We start from the raw sequence: 27,188 nt of genomic DNA on the forward strand, positions 1-27,188 counted from the left end.
GAGGCTGGGTCTTCCAACATGACAATGACTCGCGAAGAACAGTCAGGATAACCAAGGAGTGGCTCTGTAAGAAGCATATCAAGGTTCTGGTGTGACCTAGTCAGTCTCTAAACCCAATAGAGAATCTTTGGAGGAGCTCAAACTCTGTGTTTCTCAGCGACAGGTCAGACACCTGACTGATCTAGAGAAGATCTGTGTGGAGGAGTGTGCCAAAATCCCTCCTGCAGTGTGTGTGCAAACCTGGTGAAAAACTACAGGAAACGTTTGACCTCTGTAATTGCAAACAAAGGCTACTGTACCAAATATAAACATTGATTTTCTCAGGCGTTCAAATCCTTATTTGCAGCTGTATCATACAGATAAATAGTTCAAAAATCATACATTGTGATTTCTGGATTTTTTATATTTTTTTAGATGATGTCTCTCACAGTGGACATTTTCACACAATTTCAGACCCCTCCGTGATTTCTAAGTGGGAGAACACATACATACATATACATATATATATATATATATATATATATATATATATATATATATATATATATATATAATTTTTATATAAAACAAATATACTTTGTGTATTTAATCTCACTTTATTAAGCAATGTCTTTGCTGCTGACCTTCAATTGTCCAATTCAACCATATGAATAAGCAAAAAGGAGTTTAAACATCATATTTATGTTTCTTTTTTTTTATTGCTAAAGAGTGTTTTTTGTTGTTATTGTTATTGAAAAACAAACAAGCCCAGAAGAGCCATAAGTCAATGAATGGCAAAACTAAGTAACTTGCGTAAAAAGTAATCTGATTAAAGTTACTTGTAATGCGTCACCCCAACAGTGCAGTGCATGTAAATGCATGCAATATATACAATCATAAAGCATAATCAGAATGTCAATGTTATAATGTAAAGTATGTCAATCATTATCAAACAAACAGAAAAACTGGCTACATGTTTGAATATTTGAGTCTTATTGAAGTATTCCAGTTTAGTGTTTAGTAACTCGACATGAAATGAGTATGAAATGTTTCAGTAACATGAAATGATTATGAAACACCATTAGGTCCTTGTGGACACTCGTTTATAGAGCTCAGTTGTGAGGTTATGAACTGCTCACCTGTTCAAACTGTTCTTTTAAAAAATCTTTATAATGCGCTCATGTGCCACATTGTGGTCAGGACAACATTCACAAAGTCTGTATGACTGTAGTGGACAGGTCAAGCCAAACACACACACACACACACACACACACACACACACACACACACACACACACACACACACACACACACACACACACACACACACACACAGGTATGCAGATCTAATGCCTCTAGTGGGCAGGAATTATCACCTCACTAACGCATGAACACCAAATTGGAAAAGGCTCCTGGTAATTGTGGGTAAATACAGTAGCTAGTGCTGTATTAATAGCTTGTCATTTGTCTGGACGGCTGCCGTTCATTCTCCTGCCCGTTTTTTCTCTCTTGATTTTTTCAGAGGAGGGAAAACAATGACGAGATTGCAAATCACGCAGCAGGAGACAATGCAACAGTTCCCTCGGCCTGTGTATGAACTCTCTCACACACACACACGGCATCTGTTGCATCATCCCCGGAGAGAAACAGTTTTAAATAAATCAGACATTTAAAAGTTCGTCACAGGCTAGAGGTTTTAACTAATGCTTATGTGACATAAAACTGAAACCATGATTTCTTACACCAAGCAGACGTTACCATATTAAATCCCATTTTGCAGAGATCAGCTGATTTTACACATTTTGTAAACATTTGTGCTACATTTTGCACATATTTCAAAATAATTTTCGCATTTTGCTTAGACAACTGTGCAATATTAGACCAAACAAATAGGCTGTTGGATAAAATAAACTTTTTATTTGCTCTGAGTAATTTTTATGTTCCTATTTATTTATTTATTTACATATTTGTATCGCCACTTTGGGGGTTGAATAAAATATAGGTTTGATTTGGCATATTTAAATTGGCATGAAGGAAACGTGTTTTTGCATGATATGGAAGATAGTAGCCTAGAAATCTAGACGCACCCTAGCGGCAGCAAATCTAATCTGCCGCGAGTGTCGTCTAGCAACTCTCAATACCCTTCTGAGCTGTAAAAGCCAAACTCTGGTCGGGCCAATCACATCGTGTATAGAGTCGGTGGGCGGGGCTTAACATAATGACGGCCGAGTTGCGTTTGCGTGCTTCTAGTAAACACAGAAACACGCGAACGGCAGTCTTTCTAATCAGCTTTGACCGCGACTCTGGAAGACTTGGAGTTAAGCTTTTCACTGAGAAAAGAACAAAGAACGTCACTGAAGTCATTCTTAAAAAGGGAAGATATGTTCGGAGTTTAGCCGACCGGATACGGCGAGTGTTTAATCTGTCAGTGAGCTCCGCTTCACCTTCGTTGCTCTGGTTGGTGTAGCGCTATCCTATCGCGTGCAGAGGGAGTTTGAAAGACAACCGTTTATCCGCCCCTCAGATTGAGCTGTCAATGGTGAGTTTCCAGACCAAACATCTTGATGTAGGTCTGGCTTGTCAGGCTATGTAGTTGCAGCTGAGATAGTAAGATTTACATGTCGAAGAGCTGCGAAAGCACTTCCAAAGGATGAGATTGATACGGTAAAACGACGCCATCGTTGCCATACACTGTGTATTGAGTGCTGAGGAAGAGCTGAAATTTAGATATGCTAAGCAGTCGACCAATCAAAACGGACTAGGTTGTCCTGACCAATCAGAGCAGAGAAAGCTCTCAGAAAGGCGGGGTTTAAACTGAATGAACTGGCAAAGCTGGCAAAGCTTCATAGAGAAGTCATTTCCAAAGGGGCGTCACCAACGGATGTCGCTCAAATGCTTCTTGGCGCAATTTGTGATTTCCAGGAAGGTGTTGCAATGGCGTCTGACGACTCTTGCCGTTGTTGTAAAAGAAATATGATAATAGCTGATAATAGTGTCCACCTCCGCTCCATCAACATTTTTGACAAATTTGGGAAACCTAAAAGCATCTCAGAGCGACTGAAACATCTCGGATAGACGGTCTAACAGAAAACATCGAGCTCTGATCGCATTCGCCCCGCTGTAAGGCATTTGTTTCGCGATTAGAACGCGATTTGCAATGTTTTGAAAATAAAATAATATTCAGGAGTCTTTGGAAAATTGTCTCAAATTTTATTCAAATTCAGACATTTCAGATGTGTTCGAACGTTTTCAGACTTGAGCATATTTACGCTAGTTATTTATTTACAATTATTTACATGATTACCAGATCTAGTGTGAGGAAATAACCACAGAAAGGCCAGATCCAGAGGTGTGTGTGTGTGTGTGAGAGCACATGATCACACTCCCCATCCTCCTCATCACAGTAGCCGGTGTAATCCACATCTGAGCCGAGTGTTGTTCTTTGCTCGAGTTTTAAAGAAAAGGAAAAGTTTAATCTGTCAGCGAGCTCTAATACACCTTCGTTGCTCTGGTTAGTGTAGCGCTATCCTATCGCGTGCAGAGGGAGTTTGAAAGACAACCGTTTATCCGCCCCTCAGATTGAGCTGTCAATGGTGAGTTTCCAGACCAAACATCTTGATGAGGGTCTGGCTTGTCAGGCTACAAAGATAGTGGAATTTGGTGGGAAACAAGGTCTAGAGATGCATTTTTTAAATCTATTTTTTAGAAAGCCATGTCATGTGAGACACAATGCATGAGAGAAAAGGCCTAGCCATTCACACTGAGAGAACTAATAAGCTATTTATAACGATAACTATACAAGCACACACTGCTGTTTTGTCATCCGCTTTAAATGTCTTAACATTCTTCTCTGAGCTGGTCACGTTATGCGTTTCTGTGGCAACACGACCAATGCCAATATTAATGCAGCAGTCACATGGTACAATTCACAGCTCTCAGAAAAGTTTTTTTTCGCTTTTTTACACGCTTTTTTTATGTTGGAATCTCATAACTACTGCAACAGTGCACCCCCCCCCTTTTTTTAGCAGAGCTGCTTCCGTAATTATTTTTATAAATTTTTCCCATTGGGATTTAAAAATAGTCTTTGTTAAAGCATTACAAGCCATGAACCAAGACAGTCAGCTACAAGCTCAATCACAACACTTTGATCTGAAGCAAAAAAAGAAGACAAAGGTACAAGAACAGCTTTAGTGAGGGAAAGGCCTACAATCCCATAAAGCATTATCGAATCGAAACCGCTGGAGAAATATAAAACTACTCATAGCTCGAGCTCCTGAACTGGCTGTTTACATTTTTTTATACTGTTGTCTGAGGTCAACTAATGACGGTTGTGTGGTTTTTACATTCAAAAACATAATTAATAACTAATAGGCTATTTTCTACACTGGTTTTGAGGCTCTCTTCTGAACGCTGGGTTTTGATGGGTGTGCTGCACTGGAGACTCGGAAGGGATTGTTTTGAAAGCGACAACCAGAATGATTCTCTCACAGGGCTCGTAAACATCTTTATCAAACAAACAATGATTTCTTTCTTATCCACCCGCGATTGATTAATTTTTTTCTTACTTGGCTCGTCTGATTGGTGGATATAAGCGCGAACCGCACACACATCAAGTCAAGAGAATGAACAGCGCAGATCGAGAAAGGAATGTTATTTCACTATTTGAGATTTACCGGCCTGCCGACAGGCTTACATTTTGGTAGTCCATCTGGAAAACACACAGCCCCGGGACATTGAGTTTTGCGAGCCCTGGCCCATAACATTACATGTCCGAATCTGATCCCAAATCGCGATGAACCAACAAATAAAGGATTCTCCAGCCTGTGACAGCGTGCTAAGGTATGCTCAGTTAGACACCTACACATAATCAATACGATCTGTTACAATGCAGTACTAGCACATATAAAAACATGTTTTACTCACAGTGGGTTACACCATTCCTGTCGGATGCAATAAAGAAGAAACAGCATTGTGTTTTAACCTCAATCCAGACTCGACCTGTGTCTTGTTTACCAATGATTATCTTGCTATCTTCGGCGTGTTTATCGCTCGTTTAGCTCCGAACACGTGTGTGAACGGGCCCACAGCATCAGAAGCCCAGCTGACGCCTTAAAATACTCCTTTGTAGGCAACTCAACGTGTTTTGCAACAGAGCGCTGATACCTCAGATATAACCCCAGAGTTACTTACAATCTGAAGCATTGAGGTGTCATGCAAATGAAGTGCTATTGCTAATGTAATACGGTGGAGAGAAATCAGCCGGATTAAAGTTAAATGCGAGTTTCAATGCATTCAGGATTACTTTTTATGAGTGTTCCTGATGTCCTTTCAACATGTTCTTGGTTCTTGGTAATCTGGGCTGAATTATGTTAATCGAAATGGACAATCTGATATCATCTAAAAGGAATGGCACGGCAGCAGCCCTTTAGTCACCCAACAGACACACACACACACACACACACACACACACACACCCTTACAGCATCTCACATTTCCACATTTATCGACTGTGGCAGCACTCATTAATGGCTTCACAGAAGTGTGACTGACGACCGCTGAGGAGGTGATGTGAGAAAGACTGTGTGTGTGTGTGTGTGTGTGTGTGTGTCTTACTGAAAGAGTTTCCTTAAAATAAGTTCTAACTCCATGACTGAACCTCTCACATACCGAGTTACTATGGCAACCTCATCTACAGTGCTTCACTCTAAACTAGCCTTTTCCTGCTTTTAGAAGTGATTACATCAGAGAATCTAATCCACTGTTGAAGCTCAGAAACAAAAATATCTATCCATCTATCTATCTATCTATCTATCTATCTATCTATCTATCTATCTAATCATCCATCTATCTATCTATTCATCCATTTATTCATTCAATCATATATTTATCCATCCGTCCATCCATCCATCCATCCATCCATCCATCCATCCATCCATCCATTCCACATATGTGGGTGGATGGATGGAATTATATCACGTTAAAATGTTAAAATAATGTGAATAATAAAAGTAACAAATTTCCCACAGACAGCTGGAGGAGCATCGCATTAAAACTGACCCATCAGTTATGAGTTGGGCAGATGGACACACACACACACACACACACACACACACACTTCGTCCCTTGTAGAGACCACATTACAGTTTATTCTTAAAATATCACCCATCACATCACACAAAAAGCACTGTGGGGGTACCATGGTACGAAGTGGTATAAGATGGCAATACTGTGGTACTGTAAGATTAACCACACACTCGACATGGAACTCCAACGGGACTTTAAACACCACTATGGCATTGAAAGTGTCCAAAAACATATATAGTACCAAAATGTTCATATATAATTGCATATGCACAAACCTATAAACACACACACACACACAAAGCCGTCATGAGGCCTGTGTGCTCCCTCTGGTAGTTTATAGTTGCTGCCCTACATGGCCACAGCTTCTGGAATAGCAACTGCCATCTGATCTGACCACACAATCTCTCCCTCGCTCCCTCAAACACTTTCTTTCTGTAAGAATAATACAGAAATAATAAATGACACTAATGTACAATAGGACCTGAAACCCTTGGAAAATAAAAATCAGAATCATTTTCTTTTTCAACGAATGATGAACGTGTTTAGCTTTTGAAATAAGCAACCTTGTTTCCAATTTAAGGACATGAGTTAAAAAAAAAAACTGATTTGTGTGATTGTTATGTTTTAGCCATGAATATATTTAATTATATTTTAAAAAGATTAAAATTAATCTTTTGAGAGATTGTGTAAAGTGAATTCAAACGGATTAACCATATCAGAAATAATGAAAAGTAATAATGTAAAAAGTAAAGTGCATGCATAATGTTTGCCCCTTGACTGTAAATAAATCCAGATATATGAGAGGTCATTGCATAACAGCACTATAAAACATCCCCACTGCACGAAACCTCACAATACTGAGAATATAAAATCATCTCAAATATCTGGGTCAGCCGTTCTTGGGAAATTATATGTATACTTTTTTATTATTATTACTGAAAAATTGTGTTTGAGGAAAGAAAAAGAAAAACAGAAAATGCATTAAATATATATATATATATTTTTTTTTTAAATGTGATCTTTCCAATTTCGGGGAAAAGTCATAAAAACATAGCTATGATTTTACCTGGTAAACGTCTTGTAAATAATATTATTAGTAGTAAGTCATGGGGAAGCATGAAATATTTCTATGTAAATGTCGCCACAGTCTGAATCTGATCTGAAACTCAAAGTGTGCCAATGAATTTCAGCACTGAGAACGACTGTCATGTCCTTATGATATCTAACCCCTGACAAATAGATCAGAAGCAATGGAAACATTGTAACTCTACTCAGCTACAGAAGTAGAAGTGGCCCTCACAAAAATGACTGGCAGAAAGAAGTGACTTCACACCACAGATAACAGACGTCAACTTAATTTGATCAGCGGTGACTTTTCCCACATGAATACAGCCGTTTGTTAGCAAATAAGGATCTTGACCAGACTTGTGTAAAGGATATTTATAATTCACTTGGGCAATGACTGTAGGGAGGTATGTTTACATCTTAATGCATGTCAAAGATCACTTCAAGGTCGGAGTCATTTCTATTCTTCAAACAGCAGCAATATATTTTTCTTGCAGTCTTAGACATTTTCTTGGAGCTGGGCGATGCGGCAACCTTCAATCAAATTAATTATCTTGATACATTTGCTCTGAAATTAGTTCAGATAGGGTAGGCCTACTTATTTTCAGTCACTGGAGCTGTAATTTGTATTTTCCACTTAATGAACACAAGAAAGAATGTATAATTAGATAAATAGTGCTGTCAAATTGGTTAAAATGAATTAATCACATCTAACACAACATTTTGTTTGTGTATATTATGTGCATGTCTGTCATATAACCTACAAAACATTAGTACATATAAATAAAAACAGAAACCAACCCAATTCTAGGTTACCACAGCGTCAGATGCACCTTCTTATGCTTAATACAACACTAAAAGTCAATATTTCAAACCGTTAAAATCTTAAACAAACAAAAAATCCATAGCTACTATGCTAATGTGGCTAACAGTAAAGTTTACAGTTTAGCCGCATTAGCAATAGCTTAGCTATAGCAACAACAACAAACTGCTGTCTCAAAACGTATATTTCATTTAAATGTTTAACTATTCGTAAAAACGGTTATGACATTAGAGATATTTCCCCACAATAACTGCATATCCCTCTAGATGGCAGCATTAGACTCTTCTCTCTGATTCTTTCTCTTATGGGTGCTATTTAAAAACAGTCAAAGGCAGTGTGATTTCAGCTATTTAAAGCCAGATTGTGAGAGCTTTTAAATACAGAATTTACTAGTCAACAGCAGTGCCACGCTAATAAACAATTTGTCTATTTTCTGATGCCTTAATTTTGACAGATATCAGATGAAACGGCATGTTGACAATCGCTGTATTACTGGCTTCTGAAATGTGCGCTAGGGCGCTAGAACAGGTGCAGAACCCCCACCCCCGCGCAACCCCCATATTCGTTTCATTGCAAAATGATGCACTTTCTATATTTACGCCGTGATATCAGCTCCTTATGCTGATCCTACATGCCTGAGGATGTTTTCAAGACCCTCTCCCATGGACTCAGGTCTAAAACCCATCTAATCTGAGTCTTCACTGCAATTGTGATCAAGTTAAGAGCTAATGTTACCTTAGTTTGTTTTATGTAATCTGATTGGCATTATTTAATCAGCTCAATCGTGTTTAACTTGTTTTAAAGAGAGAGAGAGAGAGACATTTAAGAAAAGTCACATCCAGGGGGCGCTAGTGCACTCCACAAAATAAATAAAATATCAATCTAGAGACATTCGCTCAGCTAAATGGGAAAAGGTGCCCTTTTAAACTACCCTTTTCAGTTGAGGGGCAAAAAAAGTATTGGCACATAATGTCTATGGATCTGAGATGCTAGCTATGCTACACCACCCACTATTAAAATAGTGACAATTGACATTGGTGCCGTTTTTAAGAGCTGTCGAATAGCAACTGCACAGGCAAAGGAGCTCAGAAAAGATGGTCTTAAGAATGGAGGGAACGAAGGAGATATACGGGAGATGGGGCGGCGAGGTTCAGGAGTATTTTTAGGCCATGTTTATTCACAGACTGAAATGAACCCTCCTTGCACTTCTCTTGCTCGCACACCATCTGTTGAAGTCTTTCAGCTTTGTCAGGTCTAGCCAACATCCCGAACAAGTGTTTGAGAGACACCTTTATGGAGAGTGCCAGCACTTTTGCTTTACATTATTATCAAGGCTTTTTCTTGCAAAAAGATTTTCTATAAAATATTCAAGAAAGTAAGATTAATGGCCATGGACCCCACATGAAAAAAAAAATCATATAGTAAAATTACTGAACCATACTATAGTAAAAATTCTACAGTAAATAGTAGTATATTACAGCATTTGCTACACTGTAAAAATATTGTTGGTTTAACTTAAAAAAGTAAGTAACCTGGTTGCCTATTTTATTGCAATAAAAAATTGGAGTTGATACAATGAAGGAAATTAGTTTAATAAATAGAAACTCAAAATATTATTGTAGGCTATCTGAACCACATAAAAAAATTGATAATTCATGAAAATATCAATTTGGCATGTTTCACTGGATCATCACAAATAAAACACACAATTACCCAATATGCTTACAAAATCTTTTAATAATATTTGAATAAAGTTTGTTGATTCTCAATAATGTTCATTGTATTAATTAAAATTAAAAATGTGAGTTAACTCAAAATGTTAAGGCAACCGGGTAAGTTATTTAGAAAAAAAATTACAGTGTACACTTTGCTAATTTATACCACAGAATAGGCTACTGTAGTTTTAACTAGTCAATTGTTAAACTATAGTAAATACTGAGGTACCTATACTACAATGTGCTGTAGTATTGTTAGTTATTTAACCCTATAGCCTAGTAATTTAACTATACTAGTATTTTTTCATGCCTTCTTTAAAAAATGCACATCAGTGACATTTATTTTTTTCTCCCCCTATGAGAATAAGTCTGAAAATAATTCCACTAATACATTCATAGCGTCTATTTCTGTCTTGACAAACGTATCCAATGCCTGACACCACAAATCAGTGCTTTGCAGAGATCAATCTTGGCTGACGTCACCTCAGCCAGACCGTGGCACGAGCTCCACTGACGGCTGTCAAACGTCACCTGTCATTTATGTCAGCCAGATCTTCACAAATTTAATTTAACGTTACCCAGCTTTTCTACCATCACACAAAAACCACCCCTGTCTGGACTGAAAGAGCGTCGATTTAATCGTTTAAGTCACAGGTAGGTTTAAAAAGCACGTGTTTCCACAGAATGCGTTAAAGTTACGCGCGCTTTTCTGAGGTGATTTTAAAAATTTGAATGTAACGGACGTCTATAAGACATGTACGTTATTGCGAATGCGATTGTGACCGCGTTTTTTATAGACTCGACCGAATAAAATTAGCCACAAACTTAATGAGGGGGGTGCAGGATGTCGATGTGGTAAGACAACACGGAGGAAAACTGCGAATGAAACCAACAGCTGTACAACATGTAAACTCGCTTGTCAGATCGAAGAGACAGTAAAACATTTTTAAATCGTGTGTATGCATTGGTAAGGTACCATTGCTTTCTTCAAATTTGCCATTGTAGCCCTGAACATAAATCCCACTGCAATAGTCACTAAAGCAATTCTTACTATGGCAAAATAATAAATAAACATCATAAATGAATACAGGATTTCCTTAAAGCAATTTAGAAAGCTTTCAGTATCATCATTAAAAAACTGATGTTGTGAAAAATTTATATTCATTTTTTTTAAAGTCGTTTGTAAGCATTCGTAAGTTTAGTATCATTCTTTTCTTCAAATTTGCCATTGTAGCCCTAAACAAATTCCGCTGCAATTCTAGTCACTAAAGCTTATTTTGCGATACCCTTACTATGGCAAAATAATATATAAACATTATATAGGAATACAGGATTTCCTTAAAGCAATAGGAAGCTTTCAGTATATTTATTATTTGATCACGTTATAAAAAATTGCTGTAGCGACTATAGCATTGTAGCGAAAGCTATGGTTACCATACTAAATGTATAAGGTATATAAAAAAATAAGATTGCCATCATTTAGGCTACACCTACACATGATACAAATGGACAATGATAAAAAAAGCTTCTTTTTTTTCCATTAGGCTATAAAAAGATGGATTTTGTTGGAATCTATGGTTACCGTGGTAAAGTTATACAATAAGTAAATGCATAAATCTTTCCCCTCAAAGTGACATTCACATGAACATACCTTCCTCTGCTGTTTCTCCCAGGCAGGGTCCAGCAGAAGGTCCCTGTCCCAGTCGTCCTCCTGAGTCATGTATTGTTCCGTAGTGGACATCGTGTAGGTGTTGTTATACTGCACCTGCGTCTCAACAATAGTCGCCATCTTTGACACTTATCCCTCTAACCCCTAATATTAGAAGTTATGTCCCTTGAGCTTTAGGTTGTAAACTAAAAAATCCTGTCCGTGCGTTAGAGGTGTACTTGTATGACCGTGGAGGAAGAGGCCAGACTCCACTCGTTTTGAGGTGCCTGTGTGGAGGTGCGAGCAGAACGTCTGCTGCCCAGTGCTCCTATCCTGGTCAAAAGTAGAACACGTGACTGCACCCCAATAAATAAGAGAACTGGTTGAGTGGGTGTCGGGTTATGCTACCTAAAAGGTGTGAGAGGCGGGACACACTGTGCACTGGGACCAATTACTGGAGGCTTTTTTGGTTAAGGGCAGCCTCAGGGAAAGACCTCATACACCCCTACTGGTGCCCTCCACTTTGCTAAGAACACCTGTTGTCCTTGGCAGTAGTCTTTAAACTTATCCTAGCAGCAGTTCTGAGGCCAGTTTAAACACATCCAACTAACTGTTATGCATTGAAAATAAGTGCACAAGCAGTTCCCAGACCTTTCCCCCCTAAATAACAAGTAATTTCTGTACCTTTGCTATACATTAGTTACTACACACAGTTGTGCTTCTATCACATTTAGTTCAAACAGAAACAAGTCTGTAATAGGCAAGTTCTAAGACCAATTTCAAGGAAGAATTAACTTTTTTTTTAAAACATTAAAGAGATAGTCCACCCAAAAATAAAAATGTTGTCACCATTTACTTACCCTCATGTTGTTTCAAACCTGTATGAGTTTCTTTGTTCTGCTGAACACAAAGGAAGATATTTGGACAAATGTTTGTAACTAAGCAGATTACAACCATTCACTATTTTTTCCCCTACTATGGTAGTGAATCTATGCTTGGTTACAAACATTATTCAAAATATCTTCTTTTGTGTCTAGCAGAACAAAGAAACTCATACAGGTTTGGAACAACATGAGGGTGAGTAAATGATGACAATTTTCATTTTTGGGTGAACTATCCCTTTAAATATCATTTACTTCCTAACAAGAAAATTAAATCATTTAAAAAAAAAAATGATGACAAGTAAATGAGCACAACATAACATATGCTGTCGTAGTACTAGTTTATTGCAGTAAGCATGCTATGCCAGTGTTCATGCAGAAGCTGGTGTAGGAGAGTACACTTTACCAGTCGCAAAGGTTTTTGCAATATACACACATTAACAAATCATGCATATATTCATTAGAAGGTGATAAAAACATTACGACCAGCTCGTATCCTATCACCTGCAATAGAAATGATTCTCGTTTTCATACATGAGTTATAAAAATGAGTACTGGAGTTTCCTCAACACTCAGTAGAGGTATCCTTACAAAGGGGTTAAAAAGATCCCTATAAAATAAAATGGAAAAACAAAAGCAGAGCTTTCTAAATATTAATGGGACACTAGAGGTTGTGTTATTGTTTTTGTCCAGTTTGTGCAAGACGGTAGACGATATCTAGAAAGGAAGCGGTCGGAGAGAGCATTCAGTTATCCATGGAAAGTGTAGAGCGTATACCATCTAGATTTAAAGAGACTTAAGCTGGAAGAGTATGTTGGAGAAGGTGAGGGATTCATTTGATATTACAGAACTGAGATCCTGAATGAAAGGCTCTCAGACACCGCTGATATCTATCTGCCACAGACATCTGTCATCATTAACGAATGCCACAGACGTCACAGAAATCTGTCAACCACAAATATCTGCATGTCAAAGATCTCCTTACCACTGACATTGGGAGTATCGTGGTCTCTGAATAACAGATATCTTGTTTCAGGTAATGGACATTTCCTCATCCTCCAGAGTAAGATCTCAAATTGAGGTAATCCAGTCCCTTATTCTTTCATTTCTACAGGCAAAGTTAAACAGCCACTATCAACTTCCACAGGCACACAAAAAGCAATGCAGATGTGAGTGACAATGCATGTGAAGATGCTACATGTCTTGGTAAAGGAAAGAAAAATCATCACCTCATGTGCCTGATGTAAAATCAAGAACAACAGCACCTTCTAGTGAGATAAACCAAACGTCACCATCATGCTCCCTCTGGAGGAAAGGTCCTGTAAGTCCAGGTTCAGCAGCGTTTTTTTCCCCCATCTGAAGCCACTCCTTTTATTGGACATGCCTCTACCAGGTATGTAATCTATATCTCTGCCACCTACTTATCGTACATTCAGCTATGTCAAACATAAACATCATATCAGACTCTCATTTGAATGGGTAACACAAAGCTTTCAGATCTTTTAATCAGACGAAAAAAAAAAAAAAAATTTGGGTGAACCCTACCTACTTGGGTTGACTTTACCTTTTGTTGAAGGACAACTCCAGTGAACAAAATGAACCTGGGGTATTAACAGATGGTTGCTCTGGGATGCGTTTTCATGAAAATCAAATGTAAAGAGTTTTATCTCTAAAAAAAAGTAAAATTATGAATACAAACTTCTTCCCTAGTAGTTAGTCAACAATATATTTTTATAAAGATATAATTCATGCATTTTCATGTAATTAGATTTCACAAACTTAATTCCTATCGACCAGCTCACTTAGCACAGCGTTCGGGGCTCGACTTGTCGAGACTGTTTTCTAAGATGGCTGCTGTCCGTAAACGCGTAATGTGCTGTCTTTATAAAGTATCTTCTTATTGTTTACTAAGTTCTCAATGCTTCGGCGGTTTGCATGTAGGACCCTCATTATGCTGCAGTGTTAGTGTGAGGCTATTTTGAGCCTTGTTAGTGGTATTAACTAGCGATTTAATTTCACTACCCTGTGCCCCATAGACAAGCGTTATAGCTAATCTGTTATTAGAGATAAAACTCTTTACATTCGATTTTCATGAAAACGCATCCCAGAGAACGATCTACTCAGTAACCATCTGTTAATTACCCCTAGGGTCATTTCTCACCGGAGTTGTCCTTTAATCTAGGAGGTAAAAGCAGAGTTTTTATAATAAGAATGATTTGCTGGGTTTTGGCTCAGTAATTTATCACAGTCGAGCACTGCCCTCCAAAATAAGGATTGCCAGTATCACTGAGTCCAAATGAGAGTCTTGCGAATAAAATCTCGGCCAGTGCTTCGTGTCTAGTCAGAGCTTTTGGGGATGCGTTCAAGCAGTGGTTAACACTGAACAAACGTTACAATTAGCACTGGGGATGCGGCGAGGGCGGCGGTGAGCTGGGCGTTAACGGCGAGTAGACTCGAGGAAGCCTGGGGGCAGGGGTTAAATCAAATAAACGAACTAAAAAGGCACATGGAAAGGGGGCCAGGTGAGGTCGACGATACTGGAGGAACTCTTGAGCAAGGTCCACATCTGCCAAGCCTTCAAGTGACTCACAAGCACTCACCTTTGTCACACCTTTTATCAGCCACCCTTGCTAACTTGTTTAACACTTATTTTAAAGGGATAGTTCACCCAAAAATGAAACATTGATGTTTATCTGCTGACCCCCAGTGCATCCAACATGTAGGTGTTTGTTCTTCAGTAGAACACAAATTAAGATTTTTAAGACACAAAACGATCAGTTTGTGTGATAAATCGAGCCGTATTTATATAATTTTTTACCCCAAATACAATGCTATATCCAACAGCCTGAAACGCGATTCACTTCCGGTAAGGTTAATACACACGCTCTGGCGTCGTGTACGTGTAAAGACATCACTTCCGGTACACACAATCTGGCGTAGATTACCCCAACGCCAAAAGTGAATCTCATACACGACGCCAGAGTGTGCATATTAGAGTTGTTACCCATTCACATGCATTATATGACTGGCACACAGCAATGGTTGGAGTTAAAAATCTTCATTTGTATTGTACTGTAGAAACAAACACACCTACATGTTGGATTCCCTGGGGGTCAGCAGAAAAACATTACATTTTCATTTTTGGGTGAACTATCAATTTAAACACTGACAAATAATCCCATTCATTCAACCACTTTTGGACACACTATCACCACATTCTCTCCGAAAGCTAAACCAACAAATCAATTATTAGCGCACCAAGCACCCACCCATTACCGAGACACACTAACCACAGAAGCATTAAATGGTCACCCCCGCCGCCACCCCTTTTGCACAACACTGGTGTTTAGAGAACCCCATTGGCTATAGCAATGGTGACGAGAGGTAAGGAGTCTACAAGAGGGGTGGGGTGGTGGTGAGGAGAAATACAGCGGATAAACGGTCAGGCGCAAACGCTATCAGGGAGGACGACAGGTAAGAAAGGGGGCGAGGCGCAGGGCGTTTACCTGAATGGAGTCAGAGAGACCTTCCCGTTCATTGCGCGACGCTAACTTTCTTCCCCCCAAACCAGCACTGCGAACGGTGTCCACAGATCCGTAGGGACCTAGTTCAGTTGGAACAGTCACATCAGAAAGCGTTTGTTTTGGGGTGGGGTGAAACAAGAAAACAAAAAATAAACATGCACAAAGGAAGCAGATGCGAGCGAAGCCTTGAAATTACATTTGCAGCCCCATCACGAATAAATATCAGAGTGTGGGTGCCTCCTGACACTCACACATTAACATGTTTTACAATATGCTTGCGTCATAAAAGCATTGTACCACACTCCTGTTAAAGAAGCTGCATGGGGACTATGGGTGGTTAAAAGGTACCAAAAGCTGGGCTGAAGATTTTTGCTGCTCCTGGGGTAGGGGTTTGGTATGGTGTGTGCAGCTGGGGGGTATAGAGTGGGGTTGCCCCCAAACTTACCCCATCCATAGTGACAGGGGGGTGAGATTGGGATCAGTCTCTAGTCCTTTAGCTTCTTTTCAGGGCTCCGATTCATACGAGTCTGGTCGTTTCACAAAGGAAAAACAATCATGAAACATCAAAAGGCAAGAACAGCTAAAGCTCCAAGCAAAAGCTCTCGAGTTTCCTCTGTAAATGATCAGGCAAGCTCTTTATTTGAAGGCGTGTTATAGTCAGTAAAGATCGTGTACAGATCTTTAAGTCTTCTCTTCTGAGAACACTTGCGGCAAAAACAGTTACCGTGACAGAAACTACAAACATGAATGTCGATGCAAAACGTTTTCTAAGATCACATTCACACACTGGCATCCTCAGCACGTAGGTGCGAACAGGGGCATGGTAAACAAATGAAATACTGTCACTAAATGAGAGGCAGATGCAAAAGAGAGATGGAGAGAGAGATGCAGTGAGGGTCATCTATGGAGTTGCAGCAGCGAAATGAGCAGGAAGACTGAAAGAAACTGATAGGAATCTCCCAATTCATTTAATCCCAAATCACAGCACCACATAAAATACAGCACTTTCGTGTAGCCTTAAATCCAGTTTCACATTATAAGACTACAGATAAAAAAATAGCAAACTTGAAAACATTTCACTACTAAGGCATAAGAATCATAGGCCACTCATGATTTTGGCTGTTTTTCTAGAAAAAAGAGAATTTTGGCTATAAACAATCACTGTGGAAAAGCCACAAGAAGAACAAGCCTCTTATAGCTGTAAACAAAAGTTAAAAATTAAAAAGAGTATGTCTCTTTAAAATGATACGCGAGTCCCTTATCACTGTTTATAAAAACATGATAGCAGTAATAAAAGACACTTACAAAAACAGATTCTACAATGCATCTTGGCAGTTAAGTTGGCGAGCATAGAGACGCTCCCATAAGACAAATCCCAGCTAACGCTGACTAGCTAAACCTTCCTCTGATTGGCTGCCCATACATCACCATATCTATGGAAGAAGCTACATTATAGTTGGAGGGGAGAGAAGTCACAGTGTCTTTCAGCTTTCGGGATGGGTGGACAGGGGTGGAGGGGTGGGGTTAAAGGTCGTCACTACAGTTTCTTCCATCTGAGGTGTAAGGGATGCGTATGTATGTGCGTGTGGATCGAAGTCGCTTCCCTGTGCACGTGTGCCTTCCTGTCTTGGCAACCAATAGAAAGCATACACGCTACACCAGTCCCAGAGAAAAACAAGAAACACACACAAAGACACGTGAAATACTTTCCAACCCTGGTCCTTACACTTCACACACCTTTGGAGTAAACATACATTCAACTTATTTAAATGTTCTTTAAATGCATTGAAATCTAATATCTTAAAGGGATAGTTCACCCAAAAAAAATGAAAATTCTGTCATCATTTACTCACCCTCATGTTGTTTCAGACCTGTATGAGTTTCTTTGAACACAAAAGAAGATATTTGGGAGAATGTTTATAACCAAGCAGAGAGAACAACCATTCACACTGCAAAAAAGAATGCTTTTCTTACTTAGTATTTTTGTCTTGTTTCTAATCCAAACATCTAAAAATGCTTAAAACAAGAAGTATTTACTAGACAAGCAAAATTAAGAGTTTTTGCTTAAAATTAGCAAAATAATCTGCCAATGGGGTAAGCAAAATATTCCTAAAACAACATTATTTTGCTTATTTTAAGCAAAAACTCTCTTCATTTTGAGTTATTTTTCCCAAACCAAGACAATTGTTATTACTTGTCAAGTAAATGTTTCTTAATGCAAGATTTTTTTTAAATTTTGACTAGAAACAAGACAAATATACTAAGTAAGAAAAACATTTTTTTGCAGTTCACGGTTCTTCTCTCTGCTTGGTTACACACATTCTTCCAAATATCTTCTTTTGTGTTCAGCAGAACAAAAAAACTCATACAGGTTTGGATCAATGGCGGGTGTGTAAAGGATGACAGAATTGTCATTTTTGGGTGAACTATCCCTTTAAATAATGTGTAAACAGGTTCATATAACTATAATCAAGCATTATTTAAAAATATCAAGTCCAGTATTCATTCATAGACTACAAACACTTAAGAATATAAAAGTTAAAAAGCATCATGGCTAGTGCCTAATCTACCCCTCAAAACTAATCGGATTGAGGGTTTCTTTAACGAGACGATGTGTTATATTGGTTAAGTGTGCAGGAATGAGAGCATGCGGGAAAAATTTCCCTTTTTTTTTAAACTACACTGGGTGTGTGTGTGTGTGTGTGTGTGAGATCAGAACCAAGGTTAGAGACTCCAGTTTATAGTTCAAATCGACACAGCCACCGTCTTACCCCCAAGCACACACACACACACACGTCAAACATACACCTGTGGCTTCTTTCTGACACACACACACACACAGGCAGCACAAGGAAAGGAGAGGCAGAGGACGTGGAGCACACTATCGGAAGGGTGTTTCAGGGGTGTGTAGGGCGAGTTCGGGGCGGCGGAGGAGGGGCTCCTTGTGCGACGGCGGTATCGGCGGAGGCTCATACACGCGAGGTGTTGCCATGGCGATGGCGGCAGCGGCAGGCACGGGGGCGGCGGGCAGGACTGGCCTGAGCGAGTCGAGGGTTGCCGGATTCGGCAGAGCCTGGAGCGCCGTCATCGCTGCCAGGGCGTTTGGAGGTGGGTACGCATACTGGTACTGCGAATATTGCTGCAGTTGCTGGTACTGCTGGTACTGTTGGTACTGCTGGTAATATTCCGCGTAGTATCTGGGGGGGAAAAAACGGAGGAGAGAAAACACACACACACACACATGCACAGCCACGCAGACGGGAAAAGAAAGACAGAAATCACATAGACATGCATATACAAACGAATGTATACACCATTAGACGGAGAGACACAGAAACACATGTACAAACACACACACACACACACACAAATCACCACCGCTGTAAATCGGTACTAAAACATCCAAAATTTGGAATTTGACAAACATGAGCCGAGTTTCCACCGCAGGAAATTCCCCCAGGAACTTTGCCCCTACACCTCAGATGGAAGAACCTTTGGGGCGGTACTTGTTTTCCCCCGAGGGTATAAATGAAGTCAACACTAAAATTTCTATCTAAGTAATTCAACTAAATATACAAATAAAATGTATTTATTAGGTCTTAATTAATCGGTCACGAGTATGAGGTAAAGCAGCTCTGTTTATCATATTAGATACACTTAAGTGTGTTTTAAATGATGTTATGACGTTACTCTGTGCGTTTGCTCAGCGGCTGCTGTGACTCTTGTTCACACTGCTAAAAGAAAAGCGATTTTGCAGAATAAACCGGGAGGCAACCGGGAGTAACGCAGATATGACGCAATTGACAAGCAACTCCCCCAGACGTCCCGGCTCCTTGGTTAAAATAGCAATTTAAAACTCACAATTTACAAATCGTTGGAAAATGTTGGGCTATTGTAAGAACTCAACTGAACAAAATATATAACACTGGCCTAGTGGGTTTTGGATATTTTACTGCAAAAATACTACATAGTGCACCTTCAAGCTATGTGCCGAGGACGAAATCCAGTGGGAACTGGAAAGACGCGCACAGTCCTACAACACCGGACTAATCATCACGTTACTTTAGACCGCGAAGGAATTGCAGACGGGCTGGGGGTGGGGGGAAGTTCCTGGGAACATTTGTTCCGGGTAATTCCGGTGGAAACTGGGCTTTTTGCTGTAATCATTTTTTGTCTTTTATTGAAATCAACTCACCTGGCTACAGGGTCGTCTTCCTGCGCCGCGGCTTCCTCTCGACCCGACGGTGTGGGCAACAAGGCTCTACGCTTGGCCCTCTGGTACATAAAGGGCTTCATAACAGGGTCTGGCAGCAGCGGGGCAGATCTTCTTAGTGGACTCCGGTCCCTCTCTCCAGACTTTGAGCTAGCCTGTTGCTGTTCGGCTAGCACTTGCTGTCCTTGTGCAAAGTAGTGCGCCCTTGCTGCCTCAAAGAAAGCTGCTGTGTCAGCCGCCCCTAACGCCCCATAAGCAGGGCTAGCGCTGTAGAGAGCCGGTGCTACCGTATAAGCTGGGTTAACAGCAGTACCTCCTGGTACCTCCATGCTAGGTCCAGCCGTTAAAAACACTTGATTTGCAACAGCGGGTGTGTAAACTTGTTGCCCATATGCGGCGGCGGCTGCTGCGGCGGCTGCGACGGCGCCACTTGTCATCTGCCCGTAGAGAGCCGGGTTAACTGAGCCATACATCTGTGCGGCAGCTGCAGCAGCACTGTTATTAAGTGCCTGATTTGCAACTGATCCACTGTAGAGCTGATTGGCAACTGTCCCGTACACTTGACTAGCTAGTGCTCCATAGACGGCTGGAGCAACCGCTGTTCCCCCTTCAGCCCTGGCACCTGCAGCTGTAAGTCCAGTCAAAGCAGCATAAGTTGGGTCAAAAGTTGAGGTGTTGTATACTGAATTGTGGACACTTTGTTGAACCTGCAGAGGAAGGCCAGCGGCTGCAGCGGCGGCGGCGGCTAACACGGCCGCTTGGCTCTGGTACTGCTCCAGAGTGGGCTTACCAGCTGGGCATTCACCTGCATAGTGACCCTGTTTTCCGCAGCTCACACACGGGATTTTCCCAGTTGGAGTCTGCTTACTTGGCTGCACTTTGGAGAGCTCCACGGACAGTGGTCGTCCTTTGAAAGAGGTCCCATGCAAAGCCTCAATAGCCTGCAGCGCATCCTCCTTGTTCTCCATGTGCACGAAAGCATAACCTAATAAAGCAGAAGACAATAGTGTTATTCATTATTCAGATTACTCGCACTTTAAATCAGGGGTAGCCAACCCAGTTCCTGGAGAGAGCTCACTTACGGCAGACTTCAGTTCAAAAAGTAAACCTTGAATAGATTGTGGCGACACATTGATGTCTTAAGACACGAAACGATCGGTTTCTGCAAGAAACAACAGTATTTGTTATTTTTACCTCATATCAGACGAATCTCATCTAGTGTTTCCAACACCATTACTTCCTTTTGAAGGTCAAAATACTGTCACAATCATAGAAATATATATAGATTCCTTATTAGTGTAAAGTAAATAAAGTAAATCTAAGTAAATATATCTATGATCGCGCCGGTATTTTGACCTTATTCGACGGAAGTAATGGTGTTGGGAACACTAGATGAGATTCGCCTGATATGAGGTAAAATAAATACTGTTGTGTTTCTCGCAGAAACCGATCGTTTCGTGTCTTAAGACATCAATGTGTCGCCACGAGCCGCAGGCTTTGGATTCGTGTGTGTGTGTGTTTTTTATTCTCATAGAAATACACCCCATTGACATGCATTATACGAGCAACGGTTGAGTTAAAAATCTTCATTTGTGTTCTCCTGAAGAAACAAACACACCGACATCTGATGCCCTGGGGGGAAGCAGATAAACATCACATTTTGATTTTTGGGTGAACTATCCCTTTAACTCTGAACGACGGTAGCCCTCCATGAGTGGGATTGGCTACCCCTGTATTAAGTTTCTGCAACTTCTCGCTTACCTTTCACCTTATCGCACTCCAAAACTTTCCCAAAGGTCTGAAACAGCTCCTGGAGGTCTTCTGTGGTGCACATACTACTCAGATTTCCCACAAACACCTTCGTCGAGTGGAGTGGGCGTCCCCGAGACTCTTCGACCACAAGGTTGCGACCTTTGAACTCTCTGCCATTGAGCTCCCGGATGGCACGTTCCGCAGCGCCCTCTCCTTGCAGGTGTACGAAAGCAAACTGCCTCAAAACACTACAGCTAACAACCTGCCCGTATGACTCAAAGATGGCTGACAGTTCTTCTTGCGTGGTATCCAGGGCCAGATTCCCTACGAAGAGCTTAACCGTGTGGCCCTTTTCCATTGTGCTGAAATGAGTGAAAGACGATTTTGACATGTCAGACAATGACATATAAGCATGTGTAAGTACAATATGCAAATTGGGGGTTAGTATTCCCTAACAATAAAGGCAAAGGGATGACACCAGATATTAAATATTATTCTTATAATACTCTGAAATAAATACCATGTTAGTGAATGATTATCCCCTATATAGCGCAGTCTGAATCGTCCCCTATCCCCTATATAGTGCAGTGTCTGAATCGTCCCCTATCCCCTATATGGTGCAGTGGCTGAATCGTCCCCTTTCCCCTATATAGAGCAGTGTCTGAATCATCCCCTATCCCCTATATAGTGCAGTGTCTGAATCGTCCCCTATCCCCTATATAGCGCAGTCTGAATCGTCCCCTATCCCCTATATAGTGCAGTGTCTGAATCATCCCCTATCCCCTATATAGTGCAGTGTCTGAATCGTCCCCTATCCCCTATATAGCGCAGTCTGAATCGTCCCCTATCCCCTATATAGTGCAGTGTCTGAAACATCCCCTATCCCCTATATAGAGCAGTGTCTGAATCGTCCCCTATCCCCTATATAGTGCAGTGCCTGAATCGTCCCCTATCCCCTATATAGAGCAGTGTCTGAATCGCCCCCTATCCCCTATATAGTGCAGTGCCTGAATCGTCCCCTATCCCCTATATAGTGCAGTGTCTGAATCGTCCCCTATCCCCTATATAGAGCAGTGTCTGAATCGTCCCCTATCCCCTATATAGTGCAGTGGCTGAATCATCCCCTATCCCCTATATAGCGCAGTGTCTGAATCATCCTCTATCCCCTATATAGAGCAGTGTCTGAATAGCTCCCTATCCCCTATATAGTGCAGTGTCTGAATCATCCCATATCCCCTATATAGTGCAGTGTCTGAATCGTCCCCTATCTCCTATATAGTGCACTGTCTGAATCGTCCCCTATCCCCTATATAGTGCACTGTCTGAATCGTCCCCTATCCCCTATATAGTGCAGTGTCTGAATCGTCCCCTATCCCCTATATGGTGCAGTGTCTGAATCGTCCCCTATCCCCTATAGTGCAGTGTCTGAATCGTCCCCTATCCCCTATATAGTGCAGTGTCTGAATCGTCCCCTATCCCCTATATAGTGCAGTGTCTGAATCGTCCCCTATTCTCTATATAGTGCAGTGTCTGAATCGTCCCCTATCCCCTATATAGAGCAGTGTCTGAATCGTTCCCTATCCCCTCTATAGTGCAGTGTCTGAATCGTTTCCTATCCCCTATATAGTGCAGTGTCTGAATCGTCCCCTATCCCCTATATAGAGCAGTGTCTGAATCGTCCCCTATCCCCTATATAGTGCAGTGTCTAAATCGTCCCCTATCCCCTATATAGTGCAGTGTCTGAATCGTCCCCTATCCCCTATATAGTGCAGTGTCTGAATCGTCCCCTATCCCCTATATAGTGCAGTGTCTGAATCGTTCCCTATCCCCTATATAGTGCAGTGTCTGAATCGTCCCCTACCCCCTATATAGTGCAGTGTCTGAATCGTCCCCTATCCCCTATATAGTGCAGTGTCTGAATCATCCCCTATCCCCTATAGGGCAGTGTCTGAATCGTTCCCTATCCCCTATATAGGGCAGTGTCTGAATCGTTCCCTATCCCCTATATAGTGCAGTGTCTGAATCGTCCCCTATCCCCTATATAGTGCAGTGTCTGAATCGTTCCCTATCCCCTATATAGTGCAGTGTCTGAATCGTCCCCTATCCCCTATATGGTGCAGTGTCTGAATCGCTCCCTATCCCCTATATAGTGCAGTGTCTGAATCATCCCCTATCCCCTATAGGGCAGTGTCTGAATCGTTCCCTATCCCCTATATAGTGCAGTGTCTGAATCGTCCCCTATCCCCTATAGTGCAGGGTCTGAATCGTCCCCTATCCCCTATATAGTGCAGTGTCTGAATCGTCCCCTATCCCCTATATAGTGCAGTGTCTGAATCGTCCCCTATCCCCTATATAGAGCAGTGTCTGAATCGTCCCCTATCCCCTATAGTGCAGGGTCTGAATCGTCCCCTATCCCCTATATAGTGCAGTGTCTGAATCGTCCCCTATCCCCTATAGTGCAGGGTCTGAATCGTCCCCTATCCCCTATATAGTGCAGTGTCTGAATCGTCCCCTATCCCCTATATAGTGCAGTGTCTGAATCGTCCCCTATCCCCTATATAGTGCAGTGTCAGAATCGTCCCCTATCCCCTATATAGTGCAGTGTCTGAATCGTCCCCTATCCCCTATATCAGGGTTATTCAAATCTTACCCTGGAGGGCCAATGCGGTGCAGAGTTTAGCTCCAACCCTGATCAAACACACCCACCTATGATTTTCTAATGATCTTGAAGACATTAAATAGCATGTTCAGGTGTGTGTTTGATTAGGGTTGGAGCTAAACTCTGCACCGCATTGGCCCTCCAGGGTAAGATTTGAATAGCCCTGCCCTATATAGTGCGCTGTCTAAATGTCATCTAAATCATTGATCTTTATTGGCTGAAGTGCGAGACTCATGAACACTCATATCTTCTAAATGTGCAGTGTGTCATTGTTTTGGAGTAACACTAACTTATAGACAACAGTAACACTACCATATTCATACTTAAAGCCAAAACACGTCAATATTAATACTGCTAAACGCTGACTAGGCATGTTAATTATTCAAGGAACCTCAAAGCATATTAAAAAAAATTATATATTTGTGCCCCATAGTGATGTTCTAGTTGAGTAATTTGTAGCGTAGGTGGGGCCCATACATGAACTCAAGCCCAGGGGCCCCCAGACCCCTAATACCATGGATTTCACACGTCCCCAAACTAACAACAGTATAATTTTGTACTTTTTTGTTAGTATTATTTTCCATTAATCAGGGAAAAACTTGTATAGATTTATACAGGTGCAGAGAAAATAATCGTTACATAATGTTGATCATTAGTGAAAACAACGTGTTTAAGAGCTAGTTCACCTAAATATTTGAAGCCTGAAAAAGTGCATCCATCCATTATAAAAGTGCTCTACACGGCTCCGGGGGTTAATAAAGGCCTTCTGAGGCGATGTGTGTGTAAGAAAAATATCCATGATTAAAACTCTATAAGGTAAAATATCTAGCTACCGCCAGACCGCCTTTTGTATTCAACTTAGTTGAATTGTAAGGAGCGTAAGGCCCGTTCACATCAAGAACAATAACTATAAAGATAACGATAAAGATATAGTTCTAAAAATCACTATCAATATTAATGAATAGCAGAGTTCACACCACAGCCTTAACGACAAAGATATAGAGCATCGATATCGTTGGGATTACTTTCAGAACGAATTTTATCCAGCTGATAAACAAAAACATTGACAGCCAATCAGAATCAATCCTACTGCTACGAGCACGAGCATTTAAAGCGACAGACAACAAACGCTTAGAATAAACAGAACAATTTCGTCCGCTGGTAGTATATAGTTATCTTTATAGTTATCGTTGTTGGTGTGAATGAGCGTTTACACTAGGTCCAATGTTATGCGTCATGCCAGTTACACTTTTTCTGTAAGTTGAATACAGAAGGCTACCTGGAGGAAGCTAGATAATGTACTTTATATGGATACATATATGTAACTAAATATGGATATTTATCTTACACAAATGCATCACTTCACATCAAAAGGCATTTATTAACCCACTGGAGTACGTTTATAATGGCTGGATGCACTTTTTTGGGGGCTGCCATTATAAAGCTTCAATTAGCCAGGACATCCAATTAGATACAAGATTAGATACAACTCCGGTTGTATTAAAATCTTGTATAAAATGTACTGGTAATTTTCTGCCAGTACATTATCCAGTTATTTTACAGAAATTTACGTTAACCCTTAAAACACCAACTAATGCAATGTGTAATTAAAAAATACAGTAAAACACCTGTAAAAAAAACAATACAGAAAATTCCTTCATATTTATACAGGACATTGTGCCCTATTTTTACAGACTGTTTTTTACAGCGTAGGATTGCTCGAGGGTGAGTAAATCATGGGGTAAATTTCATTTTTGGGTGAACTGTCCCTTTAATTCAAAGTTGTCCTGAGATATAGAAGATGACACCATGTTTTTCATAACAATATCTTACAAAAAATATACATATCACACAATTAAATTAAATCCTAGCACGTTATCAACGCACAATCGATCACCACACACACACACACACACCAGAATATGTCGATGAAACATCTATTTAGGGTAAATGAATTAGTAGCAGTCACAAAGAGACAGTAATCTGGTGACGCAGTGCACGCAGAGTAAACACGTCCACTTCCTCAATCTTTCAGCTCACGGAACGAACACACACACCCACACTAAAGGATAACTGTTTTCCCGACAAATCGTGTAAACGAACGCACGGAGGTTTAATCGTGTGAGAAACGCTGACTCGCCGTTCTCGTTATAGCGCTCCGGCGTCAACAACACGAGTAGCGCGTGTCGACCGATTTACCGAATGTAACATTTCTGACCCCAGATGTTTACAAAACACTCAAATCTCTTCCGCCATCAACACCACAAACGCCCGCGATGCAACTGCACGGTGTTATATGTGCACTATACATGTATGCGCTCATCTGCTATTCATTCTCCAAAAATAAATCTCTAGATGACTCATTTTGGGAGGATTTTTTTGGGTGTCCCCGCGCCCCCCGAAAGCCTTTGCGTTTCTCTATAAATCACACCGCGCGCTCGGCTACATCATTCCGTGTTTAATCGGCAATCGTTAATTATTGATCCCATATGATGAGTTATGGAATTGCTTGAAACATAAACATATATAGAGAGGGGGAAAAAATCTTCCATCTTACCTAAGCGGTGCGGGGTTTCAAAATGGTCGGTCCACTTCCGTTCTTTAGAATCGCTCTCATTCTTCCGCGCGTGCTGATGCATCCACACACACACACACACACACACACAATGCGCGTGTATCTCCACTGCCTGTACACTATGCATCATGTTTGTGCTTCTCTTGTTATATTAAACAGGAATATAACTAAACTTAACTTGAAGCAAGCAGAGGCATTGCAAAAAGCACTTTAAATGCACCATGGCATATTTTAAATCAGATTTGAGCTGCCTCAGTTCAGTTTTGTTCA

At 40.7% G+C, this 27,188-nt stretch overlaps 2 protein-coding genes and 1 long non-coding RNA gene across 3 annotated transcripts in view; all 3 read right to left on the minus strand.

The window, feature by feature from the left end:
* actn3b (actinin alpha 3b) overlaps positions 1–11,941 on the minus strand; it is a 53,894-nt gene extending 41,953 nt beyond the window's left edge. The window contains exon 1 of the mRNA XM_067447335.1: positions 11,318–11,941. Within this exon, the coding sequence (XP_067303436.1) occupies positions 11,318–11,455 (138 nt within the window). The 5' untranslated portion in view covers positions 11,456–11,941. The remainder of the gene's footprint in view (positions 1–11,317) is intronic.
* A 581-nt stretch (positions 11,942–12,522) lies between these two features.
* Positions 12,523–18,000, minus strand: LOC137079371 (uncharacterized). Its single transcript, XR_010905480.1, has 2 exons — positions 16,165–18,000; positions 12,523–15,799 (listed from the first exon to the last, which is right to left on the minus strand). It is a non-coding gene; the product is annotated as an uncharacterized lncRNA (long non-coding RNA).
* Positions 18,001–18,100: 100 nt separating this feature from the next.
* On the minus strand, positions 18,101–27,019 carry rbm14b (RNA binding motif protein 14b). Its single transcript, XM_067452055.1, has 4 exons — positions 26,901–27,019; positions 21,694–22,046; positions 19,915–20,917; positions 18,101–18,916 (listed from the first exon to the last, which is right to left on the minus strand). The coding sequence occupies exons 2-4, from the start codon at positions 22,040–22,042 to the stop codon at positions 18,601–18,603; spliced, it is 1,668 nt and encodes a 555-aa protein (XP_067308156.1). The 5' UTR covers positions 22,043–22,046; positions 26,901–27,019; the 3' UTR covers positions 18,101–18,600.
* Positions 27,020–27,188: the final 169 nt, after the last annotated feature.

Source organism: Pseudorasbora parva, chromosome 1 (genome assembly GCF_024679245.1).
Source record: "Pseudorasbora parva isolate DD20220531a chromosome 1, ASM2467924v1, whole genome shotgun sequence".
Taxonomy (NCBI): domain Eukaryota; kingdom Metazoa; phylum Chordata; class Actinopteri; order Cypriniformes; family Gobionidae; genus Pseudorasbora; species Pseudorasbora parva.

Bases quoted from the DNA above. Each gene is read 5' to 3' on its own strand.
- rbm14b (XM_067452055.1), bottom strand. From the start codon at position 22,042: ATGGAAAAGGGCCACACGGTTAAGCTCTTCGTAGGGAATCTGGCCCTG. The intron at 20,918-21,693 runs GTAAGCGAGAAG...CTGCTTTATTAG, and splicing joins GGAGTGCGATAAGGTGAAAG to GTTATGCTTTCGTGCACATG. The intron at 18,917-19,914 runs GTGAGTTGATTT...TTTCCCCCCCAG, and splicing joins GAAGACGACCCTGTAGCCAG to ATACTACGCGGAATATTACC.